This window comes from Aquarana catesbeiana, linkage group LG12 (genome assembly GCF_042186555.1).
Source record: "Aquarana catesbeiana isolate 2022-GZ linkage group LG12, ASM4218655v1, whole genome shotgun sequence".
Classification (NCBI taxonomy): Eukaryota; Metazoa; Chordata; class Amphibia; order Anura; family Ranidae; genus Aquarana; species Aquarana catesbeiana.
Window position 1 is genome coordinate 207,246,774 of NC_133335.1, and position 20,886 is coordinate 207,267,659.

Here is a 20,886-nt window from a genome sequence, read left to right on the forward strand (position 1 = left end):
GGCAGTGATGGCGAACCTTGGCACCCCAGAAGTTTTGGAACTACATTTCCCATGATGATCAACTACACTGCAGAGTGCATGAGCATCATGGGAAATGTAGTTCCAAAACAGCTGGGGTGCCAAGGTTCGCCATCACTGGCCTAGGGCTATAAGAAGATTGCCAAGACCCTGAAACTGAGCTGCAGCATTGGGGCCAAGACCATAAATCGGATTAACAGGACAGGTTCCACCGAGAACAGGCCTTGCCATGGTCGACCTAAGAAGTTGAGTGCATGTGCTCAGCGTCATATCCAGAGGTTGTCTTTGGGAAATAGATGAATGAGTGCTGCCAGCATTGCTGCAGAGGTTGAAGGGGTGGGGGGTCAGCCTATCAGTGCTCAGACCATACGCTGCACACTGCATCAAATTGGTCTGCATGGCTGTTGACCCAGAAGGAAGCCTCTTCTAAAGATGATGCACAAGAAAGCCCATAAACCGTTTGTTGAAGACAAGCAGACTAAGGACATGGATTACTGGAACCATGTCCTGTGGTCTGATGAGACCAAGATAAACTTATTTGGTTCAGATGGTGTCAAGCGTGTGTGATGGCAACCAGGTGAGGAGTACAAAGTTAAGTTTATGTTGCCTACAGGCAAGCATGGTGGTAGGAGTGTCATGGTCTGGGGCTGTATGAGTGCTGCCGGCACTGGGGAGCTACAGTTCATTGAGGGAACCATGAATGCCAACAGGTATTGTGACATACTGAAGCAGAGCATGATCTCCTCCCTGGGCCACAGAGCAGTAATCCAACATGATAACGACCCCAAACACACCTCCAAGACGACCACTGCCTTGCTAAAGAAACTGAGGGTAAAGGTGATGGACTGGCCAAGAATGTCTCCAGACCTAAACCCTATTTAGCACCTGTGGGGCATCCTCAAATGGAAGGTGGAGGAGCGCAAGGTCTCTAACATCCGCCAGCTCTGTGATGTCATCATGGAGGAGTGGAAGAAGACTCCAGTGACAACCTGTGAAGCTCTGGTGAACTCCATGTCCAAGAGGGTTAAGGCAGTGCTGGAAAATAATGGTGGCCACACAAAATATTGACACTTTGGGCTTAATTTGGACATTTTCACTTAGGGGTGTACTCACTTTTATTGCTAGCGGTTTAGACATTAATGGCTGTGATGAGTTATTTTGAGAGGACAGCAAATTTACATTGTTATACAAGCCGTACACTCACTACTTTACATTGTAGCAAAGTGTAATTTGTTCAGTGTTAACACATTAAAAGATATAATAAAATATTTACAAAAATGTGAGGGGTGTACTCACTTTTGTGAGATACTGTGTGTATATATAATATATATATTTCCGTGCCTCCGTTTTTAAGTTTGACATTTTATTTCACAATGCCTATAGCTACAGTGCGTTTTACTGCTTGTTTAGAACATGTGCGTACCTAAGTATGCAATGTCCTAAAAGGTAAAGAGGAAGGTCTAAAATATCGGCTCCTCTGGTGACACACGCTAGGCAGTTGCACACATAATATCTGCTAAACCAGGACAATCACCAAACCGCAACAGATCTCGTGTGACTAGAAGTCTAGGTTTCTGGTCCTGTAACCAGCACTACAAGGAGCTTGGGGCAGCATTTTACCCAGTAAATATATTTCAGCCCTTCTTTTTATATTCCTTTTATAAAAAGGTGTTGTGCTTATAGTTTTGATGGAAGGGATATAAGTTAATGGTCTACTTTAAATTTACCTAAATCTGTTATAATGATAAAGTGTAATATTATACATTATTGTAGTGTTTATCAGTCCCAAATTATCCATAAAATCTTTTAAATTTCCTATATTCGTTCTTTGCATCCCTTCATAAATATCAGCTGATCTATTGAATTCAAGTAACAACTTTCACCTGGACCCAATCTATGTGCACTAAAAGGAAAATGTGGTGGTCCCACATATTTGTCCATGAAACCACTTTACTCTTCACAGCAATATGCTCTTTGTACTGTGTGTGCAGCAAAAGAAGGGATAAATGGGCACAATTTTGTTGCACATTGAATATTGCTGGGACAGGGGAGGAAGGCTAGTATGTTGAAAGACAGGCTTCACTCAGGGAGTTGGATAAATTAAAGGATAACTCTACCTTTAAAGCATACCCTGTTTTACAGGTTACTTGTGCCAAGACTTGTATGAAGAATGCCACTGCTAACATACTTTTAAAAAAATACTAATTGCCTGTCTCTGGCTTCTGCCACATAACAGAAATGCCGAGAGAAGATAAAACACATTCTGCAGATTTGTTGATCTGCACCCCTCCTGAAAAATATGGCAAAAGTGCATCAAACACCAGGAGATAATGAAAATTGACCACTGTGCATTTTCTAGGACTGTCCTCACACTAACATCCGGGAGACTTTAGTAGAATGTTGCTCCTGCAGTACAGGTTGTCTCATTCAAGTCTATGGGACATTAATATTAGACTTGAACTGCACACTTCCTTGTATAAAGCTGCAAATAAAATGGCAAGGTGCCATACCCCCAACCAGATATCATAGCTTAGTGCTCCCGTATCTGGTTGTCTACCACATTCTAATGTGTGTTTGCCAAGTTAATGGACAGAAAAAAAACATATCATTGTGCAATATTTTCCATAGAAAAAGGGCCAAAATTTCCCATTCACAACACAGCTTGAAGCGAACAAAAAAAAAAAAAAAAACATGTTCACAAAAGACTTCAGAAAGGAGAAAACATAAGACTAGCAGTAGATGACCCCAATAAATACCCAGGCGAATCCTTAGAGTCAGACACATTCAGTACAATTCTCAGTTAAGTGTTGTGAGATTGCGTAGAAGGATCTCGCACAATTGTACACATTTCCACAAGATCAGCTGTGCACTTGCAAGTAGAGACAGGACAAAAAGATTTTTTTTAAAAATTCCTGAATATTTTACTGGTCAGGGATACTGCTAACCATACTTCATTAGGCCATTGTAGAGCAATTGATTTCCTCCTTTTTAAGCTCCAACAGAATGCAAACCTGCATACAGCGTCTGATTTGCCGCAAGTCCACGGTCCTCTGCTGGTGACCTGTGTGGTCTGGCTGCAAGATACCTCCAGTTCTATTCTTCAACCAAGAAGTTTTGTGGACCAGCCAGATTGTTTGGTAAATACCATCACCTTTCATTTGGGACACCGCAAAGGAAGATTAAAATGAAGACTGCACAAGTGCCAAGGACCGCCTTACGGCTGCCCAAGATATTTTGCATTTCACCCTAATAAAATTTCTGTGCGAAACAATGCTGGCTCCAACTTCTGACCATTAGAAAATATATTTCTTGGTAGATTTCTCATAAAGGACAATGTGGCGTGTGTCCAAATGCACACATTCTCTGTCAGTAAGGTTACCCATCCCCATCTGTAAACAAATGAGCAAGCTGGCTAGTCTCTGGTCTGTTGCTGGGGATGGAAGACAAATTTTCCTTTATGTTGTTTTCCCGAGTTCAATCTTCTTTTGAATGGCACGTGTGGAGTGATAGATGAGAGAGTCAATGAGGCCTGCAACTGTATATAAAAAAAATGAATTAATTAATTTTAAAAAGTCCTATTTTAGAAGGGTTGGTTACAAAGAGACGGAAAAAGCAAACAAGCTTAAAGTGATTGCAAAGGAATAGACATTATTAAAAAAAATAACAAACATGTCATACCTGCTTTGTACAATGGTTTTGCACAAAGCAACACGCTCTTCTTTTTTGAGTCCCCCGCTGGCGCTCCGGGCCCCTCCCACTTGCTGAGTGCCCCCATTAGCAAGCCGCTTGCTGTGGGGGCATTCGTGCATGCTTGCCCCCGACCTGGCTACCTGCGTCCATAAAAGACAGAGAACGCAGCTCAACCCCGTTCCCACCTCACTGGCTGTGACTGATAGCAGTGGGAGCCAATAGCTCCTGCATCTCAGCCAAACAGGAGGGAGAGACCTGGGAAAGCCTCGGCTCTCGTGCACATCACTGGATCGAGATTGGACTTAGGCAAGTATGAGAGGGCAGCTGCACATTGAAGGTTTTTTATCTTTATGCATAGAATGCATAAAGGTAAAAAACCTTCAGCCTTTACAACCACTTTATAAAATGTAATGTCCTTACAACACTTCTACAGTATATACACACAGGCTCTATGGTCAATAGGGTTTACATGCTCATTAGAACACAGCCCTGCTGCCCAACCTCAGGCCTGAGAACCACATGGGCCAGGTGGTGCTTGCCCTGCAACCTTGAAATACCTTTCCTACCTTGCCAACAACCAATTTACATTATATTATAGGCCTGTGGAAGAAAATCAACCCAAACACCCATACAGACAGCATCTCTAATGGGTAATCAAAAGTCTAGCTCTGAAAAAGGGTGAAAGTCCTTCCACAAAATACAAGATAATAAAGCAGAGATGCAATATACACTTACCTGTAAATACTCCTCCAATTATGGCGCACACTCCAGTTAGAAAATGGGTAAGTGACCTGGAAAACACGGAACAAGGTGATTTGAATTTTAGCGAGTGTGCGTAATATAATCCCAAGGAAGCGGGTGCACATGGGGACTTTCATATGGCTCACCTGTGCTTCTCTGTGAGTTTTACCATCATTGGAGACAGCTCATACAACACAAACACACCGGGCAATCCCTGATCACCAATCAGCCCACTGGCAATTTTTTCATGTCTGGTCACTGAAAACTGATTGGTGCGCAATACCTAAATATGAGATATACAAAGAAATACATAGACAATGTTAAAAGGATAAGCGTACTTGCAGTAAAAGTGCACTATTCATCCTTCCCCAGCACTCCTGAGCTAAAACTATCCTGCCCACCATAGCTGCTAACCTCAGAAAGATTACCGTGGCTTTACGTTTATCCTTTGGCTCAATCCTCTTCACTGCTGGCTGCTCCAGAAACTGGAGATGTATCAGACGGCCGTGTAGAAGTGTATGAAGGCTCGCTGCAGGCGTCAGGAGGATTTTGGCCAGAGAATGAAACAAAGCAATGCAAGCTGGGTGGGGTGCTTTGCTTTTTTTTTTTTTAGCTCAGGAAGGTTTGTGAGGCAGGTTAATTTACTTTCACAGAAAGTACACTTAAAACAAAGGACATTTTCCTTTACTGCATGCAAATGTTACTGCCTGGATACTGGAAATTTCAACAGTATTAAACTTCTGAATGAGATGGAAGACTCATATGTGGATACCCCAAGGCTGTATACCATCACACCAAAAACAGATCTCTGGTATGGTCCTCAGACAAGAAGCATCATATAAATAAGAGGATTAGCGATCCACAAGACACTCTTATGCGAGGACTCAACCGTCATTAGTAAAAAATGCACAGCTTTATTCATAATAAAGCTGCTAATTTTTTTACTAATACTGGTTGAGTCCTCACATAAGATGGACTCGTGGATCTCAAATACAGCTGGATAAGGCTATACACATTGCAATGCTTTGCTTCACGACTGTGGTAATTTAGGCTGCAGAGCTTGAGAGGCGGGACTGCCTGTTAAACTCACTCACCGAGTTCAATGGGGCCACACTGTAAGCCAAACACTCAGTGCAGTCCCACAATATAAAATGATTGTTTGCCAACTAAAAATAAAACAAAAAAAATCAGAAGGAAGCCCAATCTGGACTTGGTCAGAACGTAAGGTTTAATATACAGCCTGGGGGCAAGACTGGCATTGGAACTTGCAGCCACCATAAAAGTGATGCACTTCAGCACTGTTACATTGGGTATATTTTACGGAAGGTCATGTTGACTTCAACACCTAGAGGCAAAAAGTCACCAAAAAGCGAGGAAGATGTATGAGGTGCAGTAACCGACTGTACTTACCCAGACTTCAGTGCACTATAGTGCAGTGGTTCTCAACCTCAGTCCTCAAGTACCCCAATAGGCCATGTTTTGGGAATTTCTCTTAGATAAAATAGCTGTCCAAAATACCAAGCCGTTGACTCTTTAACCACCTGTGCAAGATAAAAGGAAAACCTGCAAACATGGCCTGTTGGGGGTACTTGAGAGACTGAGGTCGAGAACCACTTCTATAGTGCATCAGTCAAAGGTGGATTGACTGCCATGAATTACCACACTTATCATATTACTCATTAAGCTATTAAAGAGCCAATCAATTCTCTTCCTCTTTCAGCCCAGACTGGTTGTCAGACAATTACTAAGATCTGTTCAGTTTATTACAGCAATAGAAAGGTTAAAATAAAAATATGGGCGGCACAGTGGTGTAGTGGGTAGCACTCTCGCAACTGGATGGACTGGTGTCTTTATTCAACCTTACTAACTATGTAACTATGTGTGTTTTTTGTACAAAAATGAGAAGTGATTTTACTTGCCTCTCCATCGATTTGTACATATACTGTGGGAACAATTTTCACAAAGTACTGAAACATCATGGAAGCTAAGAAAAAAAAAATAGGAACATGAAATAAAATAGGTTTAAACAAATGCAACTGTTTGCTCATTCTTTGAACATGTAATTGATTACTGGATTGCGTCACTTCCTCTATTGTCACCAGTACAGAAAATGATGGAAAGTGAATTCAACAATCAAAACATTAAAAGTATCACCTAAACAGGAAAAGCAGGGAAATCTTCCATTAAAAACACCAGTTACATTGAAAATTGTCTGAGAGGGGATTTCCCTGAACATTGGAGAGATTTCCTTTTGCTTCCTGTTACATTTGTGTGACAGAAAGTTAACCCCCCTGGCGGTATTCCCGAGTCTGGCTCGGGGTGGATTTTACATACCAAAAGCGGTATCCCCGAGCCAGACTCGGGCTTGCATCGCAGGATCCAGGAAGAGATTACTTACCTTGTCCCCTGGTTCCTGCGATGTCTCCCCGCTGTGATCGGCGAGCCGCTGTGTCTCGCTCGATTCACAGTGCCGAGCTCCGTTCCCTGCGAGCGTTGCGACGCACGGGGACGGAGTTCGGCGGTAAATTCAAAAGTGAAACACACAGTATAGATACAGCATACTGTAATCTTACAGATTACAGTACTGTATCAAATAATGACACATCCCCTTTGTCCCTAGTGGTCTGTCCAGTGTCCTGCATGCAGTTTTATATATATATAAAACTGTTCTTTCTGCCAGGAAACTGGAGATTGTCCATAGCAACCAAAACTGTCTCTTTACATCAAAAGTGGTTTTAGACCAGCTAGAAAAAAGCGATAATAAATTATAATCACTTGCAGAATTGAGCGATAGTGATTTGTGGGGAGATCCGTCATCAAACACTAAAAGTAATAAAAGCTAAAATTCTGCAACTGTGCAAATTTCAGTGTTTTTGATTTGATTACATTATTATATAATTTTTATTATTATTATATTATTATGTGTTTTAATTATTTATAGTTATTTATTATATTATAATTTTTTATTTCGTTTTTCAAACTTTATCATACCCGGGATGTCTACTAGACTCTTGTTTGGACAGATTTAAGTGAACTATTCCTAAGAATTACAGGCCTACAATATGAAACGCCATATTTCTGTGCAAAATAATTGTACCGCTTTCAGCACCTAAAATCTGAAATAATCATACCGCCAGGGAGGTTAAGGCAGACTCTGTAATGTGACACAGCTGTGAAAAATATGCAGAGGTTCTAATCCCTCCTTACGTTATTCAAAACTAAACAAGATTTTGGTTTTAGGTTCATATGGTTTGTTGCAGTTTTAGATGTATGTTCATTTTTAATTTGGCAAAGTTCAGGTCCAATATCTGATGGTTTTAAAAATATGAAAAGGAGTAAATGTAGCAAAGGACATGAATACAAAACACCACAGTTCATTTCTACCCAATCCCCTCCCCCCCCCCAAAATAAAATAAAATGGAAGTAGAGGTGTAATCAACAATAGAGTGGTGGGTCATGTGACACTCTGCATAATACAGCAGTGTGCATATTCATTATTTCTGCTGTCTGCAAATTTAGCTGCTGCCATGCCATGCTACCATAGTTATTTATGCTCTGTACAATCCACCTCTCCAGAATTTATTCCTATGTACAGTCAGTGTGAAAAGGTTCTGTCAGCACAAGAGCAAAAAACAGCCCAATGTGAAACAAGATAAACAACAAAGAAGGATGTGAAATACAATTACCGTATTTATCGGCGTATAACACGCACAGGCGTATAATACGCATATTCATTTTAAGAGGGGAGTTTTAGGAAAAAAACTTAAATTTTAAATAAGGAGCTTTGAAGCAAAATAAGGGTCAGTGCCCATCTGCAGCCTCACTATTGCCATCAATGCAGCAGCCTCACCACTGCCATCAATGCAGCAGCCTCACCACTGCCATCAATGCAGCAACCTCACCACTGCCATCAATGCAGCAGCCTCACCATTGTCATCAGAGCAGCCCGATCGATGTCAATCTGCAGCCTAGAGGGGACAGGGAGGGGGGCAGGACGAGCGCCGACAGATTACATACAGTGAGAATCTCCTATGATAGACAGAACAGTGGTCCAATGGTGGCCCAGGAGAAGGGACTTCCTATTACAGAGGCTGCCAAGTAAACGGGAGATTCTCACTGTATGTAATCTGACGGCGCTCGTCCCGCCCCCCTCCCTGTCCCCTTCGAGGCATCTAAAATTGAAGTATTGGCATATAACACGCACATGCTATTTGCACCCGATTTTCATGGTGAAAAAGTGAGTGTTATACGACAATAAACACAGTAATTTTTAAAGCATCAGCATTCTGAAATGTCAAGTTAAAAAAAATATATTATATATATATATCCTTTGCTAAATACAAATTATATTTTTTAGCATAACTATTAACTATAAACAGACACACAGCAGACTGAACACATCTAAAAACCAAGCAGCTGTACAAATAAAATGTGACATAACTGGCGTCTACTGTACACTGGTCTCTATGCTAAAAAGACAAACACTGCACTAAAACCTAACTAAAGCCTAGCACACACAGACCGAATGTTGGGCAGCATTGGCTGGTTCAACAGAAACCGGCCGACATTCGGCCTGTGTGTACTGAAGTCTGGCTGGCTTCTGCCGAAGGGGCATGACCGAAAAAGGTCTGATGATCCACTCCCGATCAGCGCCCTCAGCCAATAGCTGCTCCGACCTGAGCTGTCTGTTTTTTTCCTTCAGTCCTGCAGGGCTGAAGGAAAAAAAAAACTACTGGTGTGTACTAGGCTTAAAGTGATACTAAAGTCTTTTTTTCTTTGAAAATAACAAAACAAGTTATACTTTTGCACAGAGCAGTCCCAATCCTCCTTCTCGGGGCCCTCGCCACTGCTCCTGGCCCCTCCCTCCTGCCGAGTGCCCCCACAACAAGCATCTTGCTATAGGGGCACCCGAGCCAGACCGCAGCTCCGTGTGTTCATTCAGACAGGGAGCTGCGTTTCGACCCCTCCCCCTCTCTCCTCATTGGATAACTGACTTTGACAGCAACAGGACGCCCGAGGCACTCGTGCATATTGCTGAACCGAGATGGGGCTCAGGTGAGTATTAGGGGGACTGCTGCACACGGAAGGCTTTTTATCTTAATGCATAGAATGCATTAAGATGAAAAAAAAAACCTTGTGCCTTTACAACCACTTTAAGGCCGATAGCCCCTATGCTGCTGTATGAAACTCTGTGCAGCTCTCAGGACTTTGCCACTGCACAAACACACTAACTAGCAAAACAAGCGGCTCACACAGTCATCTTCATAGTCCTGGGATAGTAAATTATATAACCATGTGAAAAGAGAAGGATATCATGCAGAACAGCTCCATATACAAACTGAAGAAGGTATGTAGCAAGCAAGTACTTACATTGTACAGCTGTTACACTTGTTCCATCAAGAGGGTTCACTAAACCTGGATAATCTCTCCCAAATGACAAATGTTTGATATGATGTGTCATATTTATCTAAAAAAAAAAAAAGAAATGTCAATATATATTCTGAAGATCACAGCTATTAATGGGATAATAATAAAATGATAATATAACAAAACTCAAACTTACATTGTCAAGTCCAAAACTCTGTAAGTCGTGGACTGTAGAAGCAAACAGACAAGACTTAATACACTAACATACAAAGGAAATAAGTTGTTACAGCCACTTGAATAAAATAAGAGAGAGTTCTTGAACCATGAGCTATGTAAGTGGTTATAAACCACAATAAGGATATGTGTCCTCCTAAACTGAACATTTCAGCTCTGGTTTACCCAGTCATCAGTATCTTACATGTCTAAGGAAGTCTGAGCCCGGGTTCACACCACAACGGGCTGCGGATCGCACAGGAGCGCTGTGCGTCCCTGTTCACCGTTTCAGGGACGAATCAGGGCCGATTCTATGCCTGAATTTGGCCCTGAAACGCAGCCAAAGACGCACAGCGTTTTTGTGCAGTGCGCACCGCAGCCGCCCCGGAGATATGTGAACTGGCTCCATAGGGAGCCAGTCACATTCTCCTGCTATGCGAATTAGAGGTGCGGAAACGCACCTCTAATTCGCATAGGTGTGAACCCGGGCTGAAGGTAAGATCTGTGGACATGAGTTCTCAGCTCCAGCCACCTGCAGAGGTAATTAATTATACAAGACTCCAGTGTTTCCCATGAACTATCTACCTACCTATCTAGTATTAGAGATTCAGGAAGTAAGGAAACCTAAACCTTGTTACAGGCAGTATAGGACCGCAAAATAGAGACAGGAATTCCAGCGGGAGCTTCTCACCAGCACTGGACAACTAAAGAGTTACACAAAAGCAAACTGGTAAACTTTGCCCAAAATTATTCACCCACAGCTAAAAAAAAACAAGTGGACACTTTACAGAGAACCTGTTGCTTTGCTCAGCCTGGGCAAATTACAGGTGTGCTTTAACCACTTCAGCCCCGGAAGGTTTTACCCCCTTCCTGACCAGAGCACTTTTTACAATTCGGCACTGCGTCGCTTTAACTGCTAATTGCGCGGTCATGCAATGCTGTACCCAAACGAAATTTGCGTCCTTTTCTTCCCACAAATAGAGCTTTCTTTTGATAGTATTTGATCACCTCTGCCGTTTTTATTTTTTGCGCTATACACGGAAAAAGACCGAAAATTTTGAAAAAAAATGATATTTTCTACTTTTTGTTCTAAAAAAAATCCAATAAACTCAATTTTAGTCATACATTTAGGCCAAAATGTATTCGGCCACATGTCTTTGGTAAAAAAAATGTCAATAAGTGTATATTTATTGGTTTGCGCAAAAGTTATAGCGTCTACAAACTAGGGTACATTTTCTGGAATTTACACAGCCTTTAATTTATGACTGCCTATGTCGTTTCTTGAGGTGCTAAAATGGCAGGGCAGTACAAAACCCCCACAAATGACCCCATTTTGGAAAGTAGACACCCCAAGGAATTTGCTGAGAGGCATGTTGAGCCCATTGAATATTCATTTTTTTTGTCCCAAGTGATTGAACAATGACAAAAAAAAAAAAAAAAAAAAAAAATTACAAAAAGTTGTCACTAAATGATATATTGCTCACACAGGCCATGGGCATATGTGGAATTGCACCCCAAAATACATTTAGCTGCTTCTCCTGAGTATGGGGATACCACATGTGTGGGACTTTTTGGGAGCCTAGCCGCGTACGGGGCCCCGAAAACCAATCACTGCCTTCAGGATTTCTAAGGGCGTACATTTTTGATTTTACTCCTCACTACCTATCACAGTTTTGAAGGCCATAAAATGCCCAGATGACATAAAACCCCCCCAAATGACCCCATTTTGGAAAGTAGACACCCCAAGCTATTTGCTTTGAGGCATGTTGAGTCCATGGAATGTTTTATATTTTGACACAAGTTGCGGGAAAGTGACAAATTTTTTTTTTTTTTTTTTTTTTTTGCACAAAGTTGTCACTAAATGATATATTGCTCACACAGGCCATGGGCATATGTGGAATTGCACCCCAAAATACATTTAGCTGCTTCTCCTGAGTATGGGGATACCACATGTGTGGGACTTTTTGGGAGCCTAGCCGCGTACGGGGCCCCGAAAACCAAGCACTGCCTTCAGGATTTCTAAGGGCGTACATTTTTGATTTTACTCCTCACTGCCTATCACAGTTTCGGAGGCCATGGAATGCCCAGGTGGCACAAACCCCCCCCAAATGACCCCATTTTGGAAAGTAGACACCCCAAGCTATTTGCTGAGAGGCATGGTGAGTATTTTGCAGCTCTCATTTGTTTTTGAAAATAAAGAAAGACGAGAAAAAAAATTTTTTTTTTTTCTTTTTTCAATTTTCAAAACTTTGTGACAAAAAGTGAGGTCTGCAAAATACTCACTATACCTCTCATCAAATAGCTTGGGGTGTCTACTTTCCAAAATGGGGTCATTTGGGGGGTTTTTTTGCCACCTCGGCATTCCATGGCCTCCGAAACTGTGATAGGCAGTGAAGAGTGAAATCAAAAATTTACGGCCTTAGAAAGCCTGAAGGCGGTGCTTGGTTTTCGGGGTCCCGTACGCGGCTAGGCTCCCAAAAAGTCTCACACATGTGGTATCCCCATACTCAGGAGAAGCAGCAGAATGTATTTTGGGGTGTAATTTCACATATTCCCATGGCATGTTTGAGCAATATATCATTTAGTGACAACTTTGCGCAAAAAAAAATAAAAAAAATAAAAAATTGTCTCTTTCCCGCAACTTGTGTCACAATATAAATTATTCCATGGACTCAACATGACTCTCAGCAAATAGCTTGGGGTGTCTACTTTCCAAAATGGGGTCATTTGGGGGGGTTTGAACTGTCCTGGCATTTTATGCACAACATTTAGAAGCGTATGTCACACATCACCCACACTTCTAACCACTTGAAGACAAAGCCCTTTCTGACACTTATTGTTTACATAAAAAAATAATTTTTTTTTGCAAGAAAATTACTTTGAACCCCCAAACATTATATATTTTTTTTAAAGCAAATGCCCTACAGATTAAAATGGTGGGTGTTTCATTTTTTTTTTTCACACAGTATTTGCGCAGCGATTTTTCAAACGCATTTTTTGGGGAAAAAACACACTTTTTTACATTTTAATGCACTAAAACACACTATATTGCCCAAATGTTTGATGAAATAAAAAAGATGATCTTAGGCCGAGTACATGGATACCAAACATGACATGCTTTAAAATTGCGCACAAACGTGCAGTGGCGACAAACTAAATACATTTTTAAAAGCCTTTAAAAGCCTTTACAGGTTACCACTTTAGATTTACAGAGGAGGTCTACTGCTAAACTTACTGCCCTCGATCTGACCTTCGCGGCGATACCTCACATGCATGGTGCAATTGCTGTTTACATTTGACGCCAGACCGACGCTTGCGTTCGCCTTAGCGCGAGAGCAGGGGGGACAGGGGTGCTTTTTTTTTTTTTTTTTTTTTTTTTTCTTTATTATTATTATTTTTTTATCTTATTTTTAAACTGTTCCTTTCATTTTTTTTTTTTTTAATCATTTTTATTGTTATCTCAGGGAATGTAAATATCCCCTATCATAGCAATAGGTAGTGACAGGTACTCTTTTTTGCAAAAATTGGGGTCTATTAGACCCTAGATTTCTCCTCTGCCCTCAAAGCATCTGACCACACCAAGATCGGTGTGATAAAATGCTTTCCCAATTTCCCAATGGCGCTGTTTACATCCGGCGAAATCTAAGTCATAAAATGCTCGTAGCTTCCGGTTTCTTAGGCCATAGAGATGTTTGGAGCCACTCTGGTCTCTGATCAGCTCTATGGTCAGCTGGCTGAATCACCGGCTGCATTTTCAGGTTCCCTGTTGAGACAGGAGAGCCAGAGAAAAACACGGAAGACGTTGGGGGGGAGGGGCATTCCCTCCCACTGCTTGTAAAAGCAGTCTAGAGGCTAATTAGCCGCTAGGATTGCTTTTACATGAAAGCCGACCGCTGGCTGAAAAGAATGATACCAAGATGATACCTAAACCTGCAGGCATCATTCTGGTATAACCACTCAAAGTCGTGAATGGCGTACCTGAAGACAAAAAAATGGTTAACAATAAAGCACAGTAAACGGTAAGGTATAAAAAATTGCATACCTGAAAAGCAAACATGATAAAACATAATAACAATAAAACATTGCAGAATAGAATACAGTAAAAAAAAACAGAACAATAGAGAGAGAATAGAGAGAGAGAGAGAGAGAACAATAAAACGACAACTATTTTTTTTTATTTTATATTTTTGTATGTGTTTTTTTTTTTTTTTACACTTTTTTTTGTAACTAACTTTTATAACTGTAACCGGTTCCAGGTTTGGGTCTCTCAAAATGCGATGGCATCTTGGGAGACCCTGTGAAAGTGTGCCTAGTCTGTGCAATGCTGTACCCTACGCTAATACTCAACTAGTGAATGGTAGCGTTCAAAACATTCACCAATGCAAAGACCAGGATTATCAGGACAGGAGGGACAATAATAGCGGGTGTCACGCCTATATCCGCGCTTGCTGCAGACACGACATCTTTTTTGGGGGTTCGTTGGGTAGGGGTACTCGGGAGGACATAAAGAAAATGCCTCTCATGCAGCCGACTGCATTTGGTTGGGGATGTGAATGGGGGAAGTATGGGCGCTGCAGAAGTGGTGGGTTCCCAATTAGGATTGGCGAATGCAGCAGGAAGGGCACTATGGGCATGACGGGTCTGTGTTTGTCTTCTTGGTGGCAGCGGGACACTATTTGTGCTTGCCACCTCACCAGCTTGAACTGCACTTATGGGACTCGCCACGTCACCAAGTGTTACTGCAGTGCTGGTTTGACTACAACCGGGGTGTACTAGGCCGCTGGTGCTTGCCAGTTCACCAAAACGCTACCAAAAAAACTGTTAGCGATCGCAGGGATCAGGCCTGACTCTGCGAACGCTGCAGTTATGCGTTTAGTGTTTTGTAAGTGTCAGTGATCGATCGATACTGCACTTGGGTGGGCTGGGCTGGGCCGGGCGGAGGGGCAAAACGCAGGTGCTAGCAGGTATCTGGGCTGATCCCGCTAACACTGCGTTTGTGGGAACCCTAAACTGCTGGGGACGCTAGTATAGATCTGATCAGATCAGATATTGATCAGTTCAGATACTATACCACTAAGGGAGGCGTATGCTGCGTGCGTGGGTGTTAGCGGTACTGGCGCTAACCTGACACTGCTTGGGGCTGGTGCTTGCCAGTTCACCAAAACGCTACCAAAAAAACTGTTAGCGATCGCAGGGATCAGGCCTGACTCTGCGAACGCTGCAGTTATGCGTTTAGTGTTTTGTAAGTGACAGTGATCGATCGATACTGCACTTGGGTGGGCTGGGCTGGGCCGGGCGGAGGGGCAAAACGCAGGTGCTAGCAGGTATCTGGGCTGATCCCGCTAACACTGCGTTTTTGGGAACCCTAAACTGCTGGGGACGCTAGTATAGATCTGATCGGATCAGATATTGATCCGTACAGATACTATACCACTAAGGGAGGCGTATGCTGCGTGCGTGGGTGTTAGCGGTACTGGCGCTAATCTGACGCTGCCTGGGGCGACGCATATCACCGCCGGGCGATCAGGGGGCTAAACCTTTATTCGGTAATAAACGGCGGGTGCCCTGACACTATAAAAAATAAACAAACTAACCAGCGTCACCCGTAACAGTTATACGGTGATCAGTGGTGAAAGGGTTAACTAGGGGGCAATCAAGGGGTTAAAACATTTATTAGGTAGTATATGGGGGTCCCTGTCGCTATAAAACGCTGACGGCAAACCTAAATATTTACCTCACTAACTAGCGTCACCAGCGACACTAATACAGCGATCAGAAAAATGATCGCTTAGTGACACTGGTGACAGGGGGTGATCAAGGGGTTAAAACTTTATTAGGGGGGGTTAGGGGGGTATCCTAGACCTAAAGGGGGCCTAACACACACTGCCCTAACACTGTAACTGTCACAAACTGACACCAATACAGTAATCAGAAAAAAAAAAAAAAAAAAATACTGCTAATGTCAGTTTGTGACAGGGGGGGGGTGATTGGGGGGCGATCGGGGGGGGATCGGGGGTGTAAGGTATGCCTGGCATGTTCTACTGTGTGTGTTTGTGTTGTGTGCACTTACATGTCTTCTCTCCTCGGCGCTGGACGGAAACTGCCAGACCGAGGAGAGATGACATCACATCCTCTGCCTGTGTGAAACTACACACAGGCAGAGGAGGATTCCCATTGGCTGGGAGCGATCGCGAGGGGGGGGCCACGATCGGATGGTCTCCCCCTCGCCTCCCGACGCTCCCAGTCAAATGCCGACCGCCGCTGGCACCGGGGGGGGGTCCGATCGGACCCCCCGCCCGCGGGAGGCAGATCACGTATATATACGTGATTCTGCCTGCCCGTGCCACTCTGCCGACGTATATCTACGTTAGGCGGTCGGCAAGTGGTTAAAATCCGGCAGCCCAGCAGCTTATGCTTGCTTTTCCTCTCCTCACTTGCTGCTACATTTAGCTACTGGGATCAAGGAAAATACTCTGTACTTCTGGATAATAAAGAGCATGCGACTCCATGGGCTGGGCTTGGTAACTGGCCTCCTGGGAAGGTTAAGAAAGCCAGCCTAGTAGAGGTTCTGACCAAAAGAACCAAATAGAGCTTACACCGTCTGCTGAATGAAGTGGTTAGGGAGTGAAGAAAAGGAAAATAATAGCTGCTGGGAGGAGGGCATTAAAGTAAACCACCTGCTTGTGCTGCCTAGGAAAATCACAGGTTCACTTTGAATATATTACACACGTAACGTCGTTTATTACACTGGTCCGAGGCAATTCATACAAGCGAGTGACCCCGTGCATGTTCCATAATGAATAATTTAAGCGCTTGTAGCCTGATAAGAAATCTTTTACAATCATAAATTAACAGTGTTGGCTTGCGGTTTCATAAAAGTAAAAAAACCAGCAACAATACAATTAAAAGGACACATTAGTACAAGATCTAAGTAAGACAAGGAGAAGGCTCAATGGATCCGATCTCTAACAACTTTAAATCAGCAGGTGCTGTGCAGTGTGATGATTCTCTAATGTCCACATTCCACATTTCTTTATTACATTTGATTGGCCCTGTCTGTACCATGTGATCACTGTGAGCAGTCACAGCTAGCAACACACGTGTACCTATTGGATGGCATGAAAGGACGTCATCAATTGGTTACAATTATCATGTAATCTGCTGTGATAGGTTACAGCGATCACGTTACAGGCAGCGGGCCGGTACACCGATTAGTCATAGGCTGTGTCCGATGGACAGAGACAGTGACAGTGGTGTGATCTGAGAGGATGTCATATGATGTCCACTAAGATTGACGAACATCCCGCCCAGCGGTCATTTTGCTATAGGCTTGGCGGGAACGGGTTAAGTTGAATTGCATGCAGATTACAGAGGAACAAATCAATGCAGCTCAGTAATCATGATTACATCATTAAAATGGAACTATGGGTAAAAGAGAATATATATGGTGCAGTCTGTCAATAGCATTACCAAAGCAGTTTTTAATTTTCAAGTCTCTCCTGTAACAATTTTTTTACCTTCTGGTAACACTGGGTGACAACGCTGCTGTGCAATTGTACTACAGATGACACGGTTATCACAAAAAGTGAAAAAAATAAGACCGGCAGAGGGCCAAAGAAAGAGGATCGGGGCTGCTTTGTGCAAAACCATTGCACAGAGCAGTTAAGTATAACAGGTTTGCTTTTTGTTTTGTTTTTTTCTTTTCTTCTAGAATTACTTTAATGACTGTAAACTCCAGCTATTTTTTATTTGCTCCCTTTTGGTCTGTAAAAAAATAAAAAATAAAAAAAGGAGAAGGGGTTTGTTAAACAACTAAGGCCTCATGTACGCTGCTGGTAAACGGACATTTAGGAGCAGTTGGGCATTTTTTTCAACTGCCCCTGAACTCTCCTCTGTTATCTTATCAGTACATGTACACAGGGTCGTTTACAGTCGTTTCTAGGCAGTCGATTTTAGAGGCTTTTTTTGGAATGCAGAAAATGGGTTCAGAAGCGGAGTTTAGAGGCATTTCAAGTGCCGCTAAACGCAGCATGTAAACATGGCAAAACGGACGTTTTAAACATGGGTTACTATCTGTCAAGTTAAATCGACCAGGAGAGGTTGTAAAAACGTCCCGTGTACATGAAGCCTGACAACTGCACAAAAAAAAAAAACAAAAAAAACCCAAAGCTTTCCAGCCAGAAATCTTTAAGCTGATAACTTATGCTTACTGCCTCTGGCCTGTTATACATTAGCATTGTTCCATGCTAACAAAATACCTCCCCTTGTTTAGGAGAAGAGAAGGGTTTGAAGGGTTTTTTTATGTAGTTCTAACACTTTTCCTAGGGTGAAAACATTTTTCAGTTCAGAAAAAATAAATAATAAAACTGTGCAGCAATCTCAGCAGTGTATATATAGTGTATAAATAAAAATATACACACACATAATTAAATATATATATATATATATAATCTACATGTGATATCTGATCAAATAAGAAACAAAATCTGGACTTTTTGTGGCCAGCTCCAGGCCCCCTTCAGACTGAGTGGACTCAGGTGAGAGCAGTGCAGGAGGACAGATCCATGCACCTCCAGGCTTATGCAGAGTGAACATGAACAGAGCCTGAGATGCTCTATGGGCGGCTGGGAATATAAAGATACCGCTGTCCATTTACACCCGACTGCCTTCTGATCTGATTAGACAGGCGTATTTGATCGGATCCTTCATGTGAAAGGAGCCATACTGTGGTATCCTTCTGCCTGTAACAGTCATGCCTGTGGAATATTTTGGAATACTAAAAGACACTTCTCAGAATATCAAGGCTGTCAATGGTGCATAGGGTAGAGGCACAGCACCAACTCCTACTGATCTCAAAAACAAGCAACAGCTGAACCCCATATCCCTCAATAGCCACAAAGTATGTAAATCCAGTTTGTGGGCACCAAATGCATTTGCAAACCTAGATATTACCTTTTAAAAGTAGCACTGGCATCACTGTGCTGCACATAGCTTGTACAGACAGCAGAGCTGTGGGAAGGACCCAGCAGGTCCTCCCATTACACGCTATTTGCAGAAAACTACAGGGGTGTAAGAGGTACAAGACCAGTCACTCTGCACAGGTAGATGTCAGCAGTATGGTTTCCTATGACAGGAAACTCCTGCATAGAAACAAAGAAAAAGCGTGGTTTCATGCTTGATTACTGAACAGATCTGGAATACACAGGGGACACCAAAATTCAAGTACGAATACACATGGCTCTTGTATTTATGCAATATTTGTGTGGTTTGGATTTCAGCTTTAATCTGAGGGTCTGGTTTTGGAGATCAGCTGATTTCCTACTTGCAAGCCTTTCTGACCTAAGACACTGAGCTTTGAGAATATATTGCTCCACAGTACCTGCAGCTACAGAGTTCATTGAGGGATGTTTTTAAAAGCTAATTTACTGCTAGTAAATAACATGTAATTACTAAAATTTCCATAGGTGTAACAGAAGAAATAGGGAGTCCGCGCTAATGGGTGTAATTAGAAGCCTAGGTGGGAAGTATATTCCTAAATTGATAGACTGCTGCCCTCACATACGCTGACTCCACAGGGGGTGGAATGAGCGGAAAAAGTAAAAAAAGAAAAGTGTGTGAGTGTGGCGCTGTCCCAAAGTTGCAAAAGAAATGTCTGCATATATACAATTTTATCCAAAGTGTCACGTGTGTATTCCCTTAAGTGAAATATGTATGGCAGTTATTACCACTCCTGTGGGTTAAAGTGACTGGTGATTTAAACATGAGAAGCATAATGAGTGCAATAAATCGCATCCAAGGTGTCTAGTGCTATATTCCCTCAAAAGGAAAAAACAGTATTAACCACTGCTAAGAGCATGAAGTGGTCTATGTCTAAACACTAGAAAACAAAAAGTTGCAATAAATACATCACACGTGACATGCAAAAAATTCTTTGTGTTTTCTAGTGTTTAGACATAGACCACTTCATGCTCTTAGCAGTGGTTAATACTGTTTTTTCCTTTTGAGGGAATATAGCACTAGACACCTTGGATGCGATTTATTGCACTCATTATGCTTCTCATGTTTAAATCACCAGTCACTTTAACCCACAGGAGTGGTAATAACTGCCATACATATTTCACTTAAGGGAATACACACGTGACACTTTGGATAAAATTGTATATATGCAGACATTTCTTTTGCAACTTTGGGACAGCGCCACACTCACACACTTTTCTTTTTTTACTAAAATTTCCATAGCCTGGCCACTGATTAACCTTACAGTATGTCTGTACTGTATTCAGAATGTTGCTCTTCATTATGTACTGGGATCCCCAAAACCGGCGAAGTAGTTGCATGCAATATCAGTTTCAGCTAGGACCTTATGCTGATCCCCACTGGCACTGCTCTGTTGGTCCATCACATTGGTAGATCGGGAGCTAGGCACAGAAGGCTGGAGGACAGTCACTGATTGAGTGGCTGACCTATCTGAACAATTTTAAGAGCAAAGCATATTGTGGGTCCCCAAGGAAACCTCAACAACAAAGAAGATGGGTACTTCAAGGGTGTCTGCACCAAAACTTGGATGCCAGTCTGCATCAAGTGAGGCAGATTCACACTACTAGGTATCAAGAAATCTAAACACTTTTTCCCCCAGACCTATGAAAACAGTCTGTCAATCACAAAATTTTGGGATGGTCTTGAGATGGGCAGAGAAATGGTAGACTAGATGGGCTAAGTGAATGGAAACTGTAGTGTGTAACACATGGGAAGTGACAACGCAGGCTGCCCAGAACATTGTGGATTGTATATACACAATTTCAGACTTACTCTCAACAGCATGAACTGCACAGAGAAAGCAGAAAGAGAAGAGAAACA

General features: G+C 42.4%; 1 protein-coding gene across 1 annotated transcript in view; it reads right to left on the minus strand.

Moving 5' to 3' along the window:
- Positions 1 to 1,261: 1,261 nt before the first annotated feature.
- Positions 1,262 to 20,886, minus strand: part of ERGIC3 (ERGIC and golgi 3) — a 42,460-nt gene continuing 22,835 nt past the window's right edge. The window contains exons 8-13 of the mRNA XM_073606559.1: positions 10,013 to 10,044; positions 9,820 to 9,916; positions 6,369 to 6,433; positions 4,596 to 4,732; positions 4,444 to 4,499; positions 1,262 to 3,553 (exon numbers count right to left, since the gene is read on the minus strand). Of these exons, the coding sequence (XP_073462660.1) occupies positions 3,474 to 3,553; positions 4,444 to 4,499; positions 4,596 to 4,732; positions 6,369 to 6,433; positions 9,820 to 9,916; positions 10,013 to 10,044 (467 nt within the window). The 3' untranslated portion in view covers positions 1,262 to 3,473. The remainder of the gene's footprint in view (positions 3,554 to 4,443; positions 4,500 to 4,595; positions 4,733 to 6,368; positions 6,434 to 9,819; positions 9,917 to 10,012; positions 10,045 to 20,886) is intronic.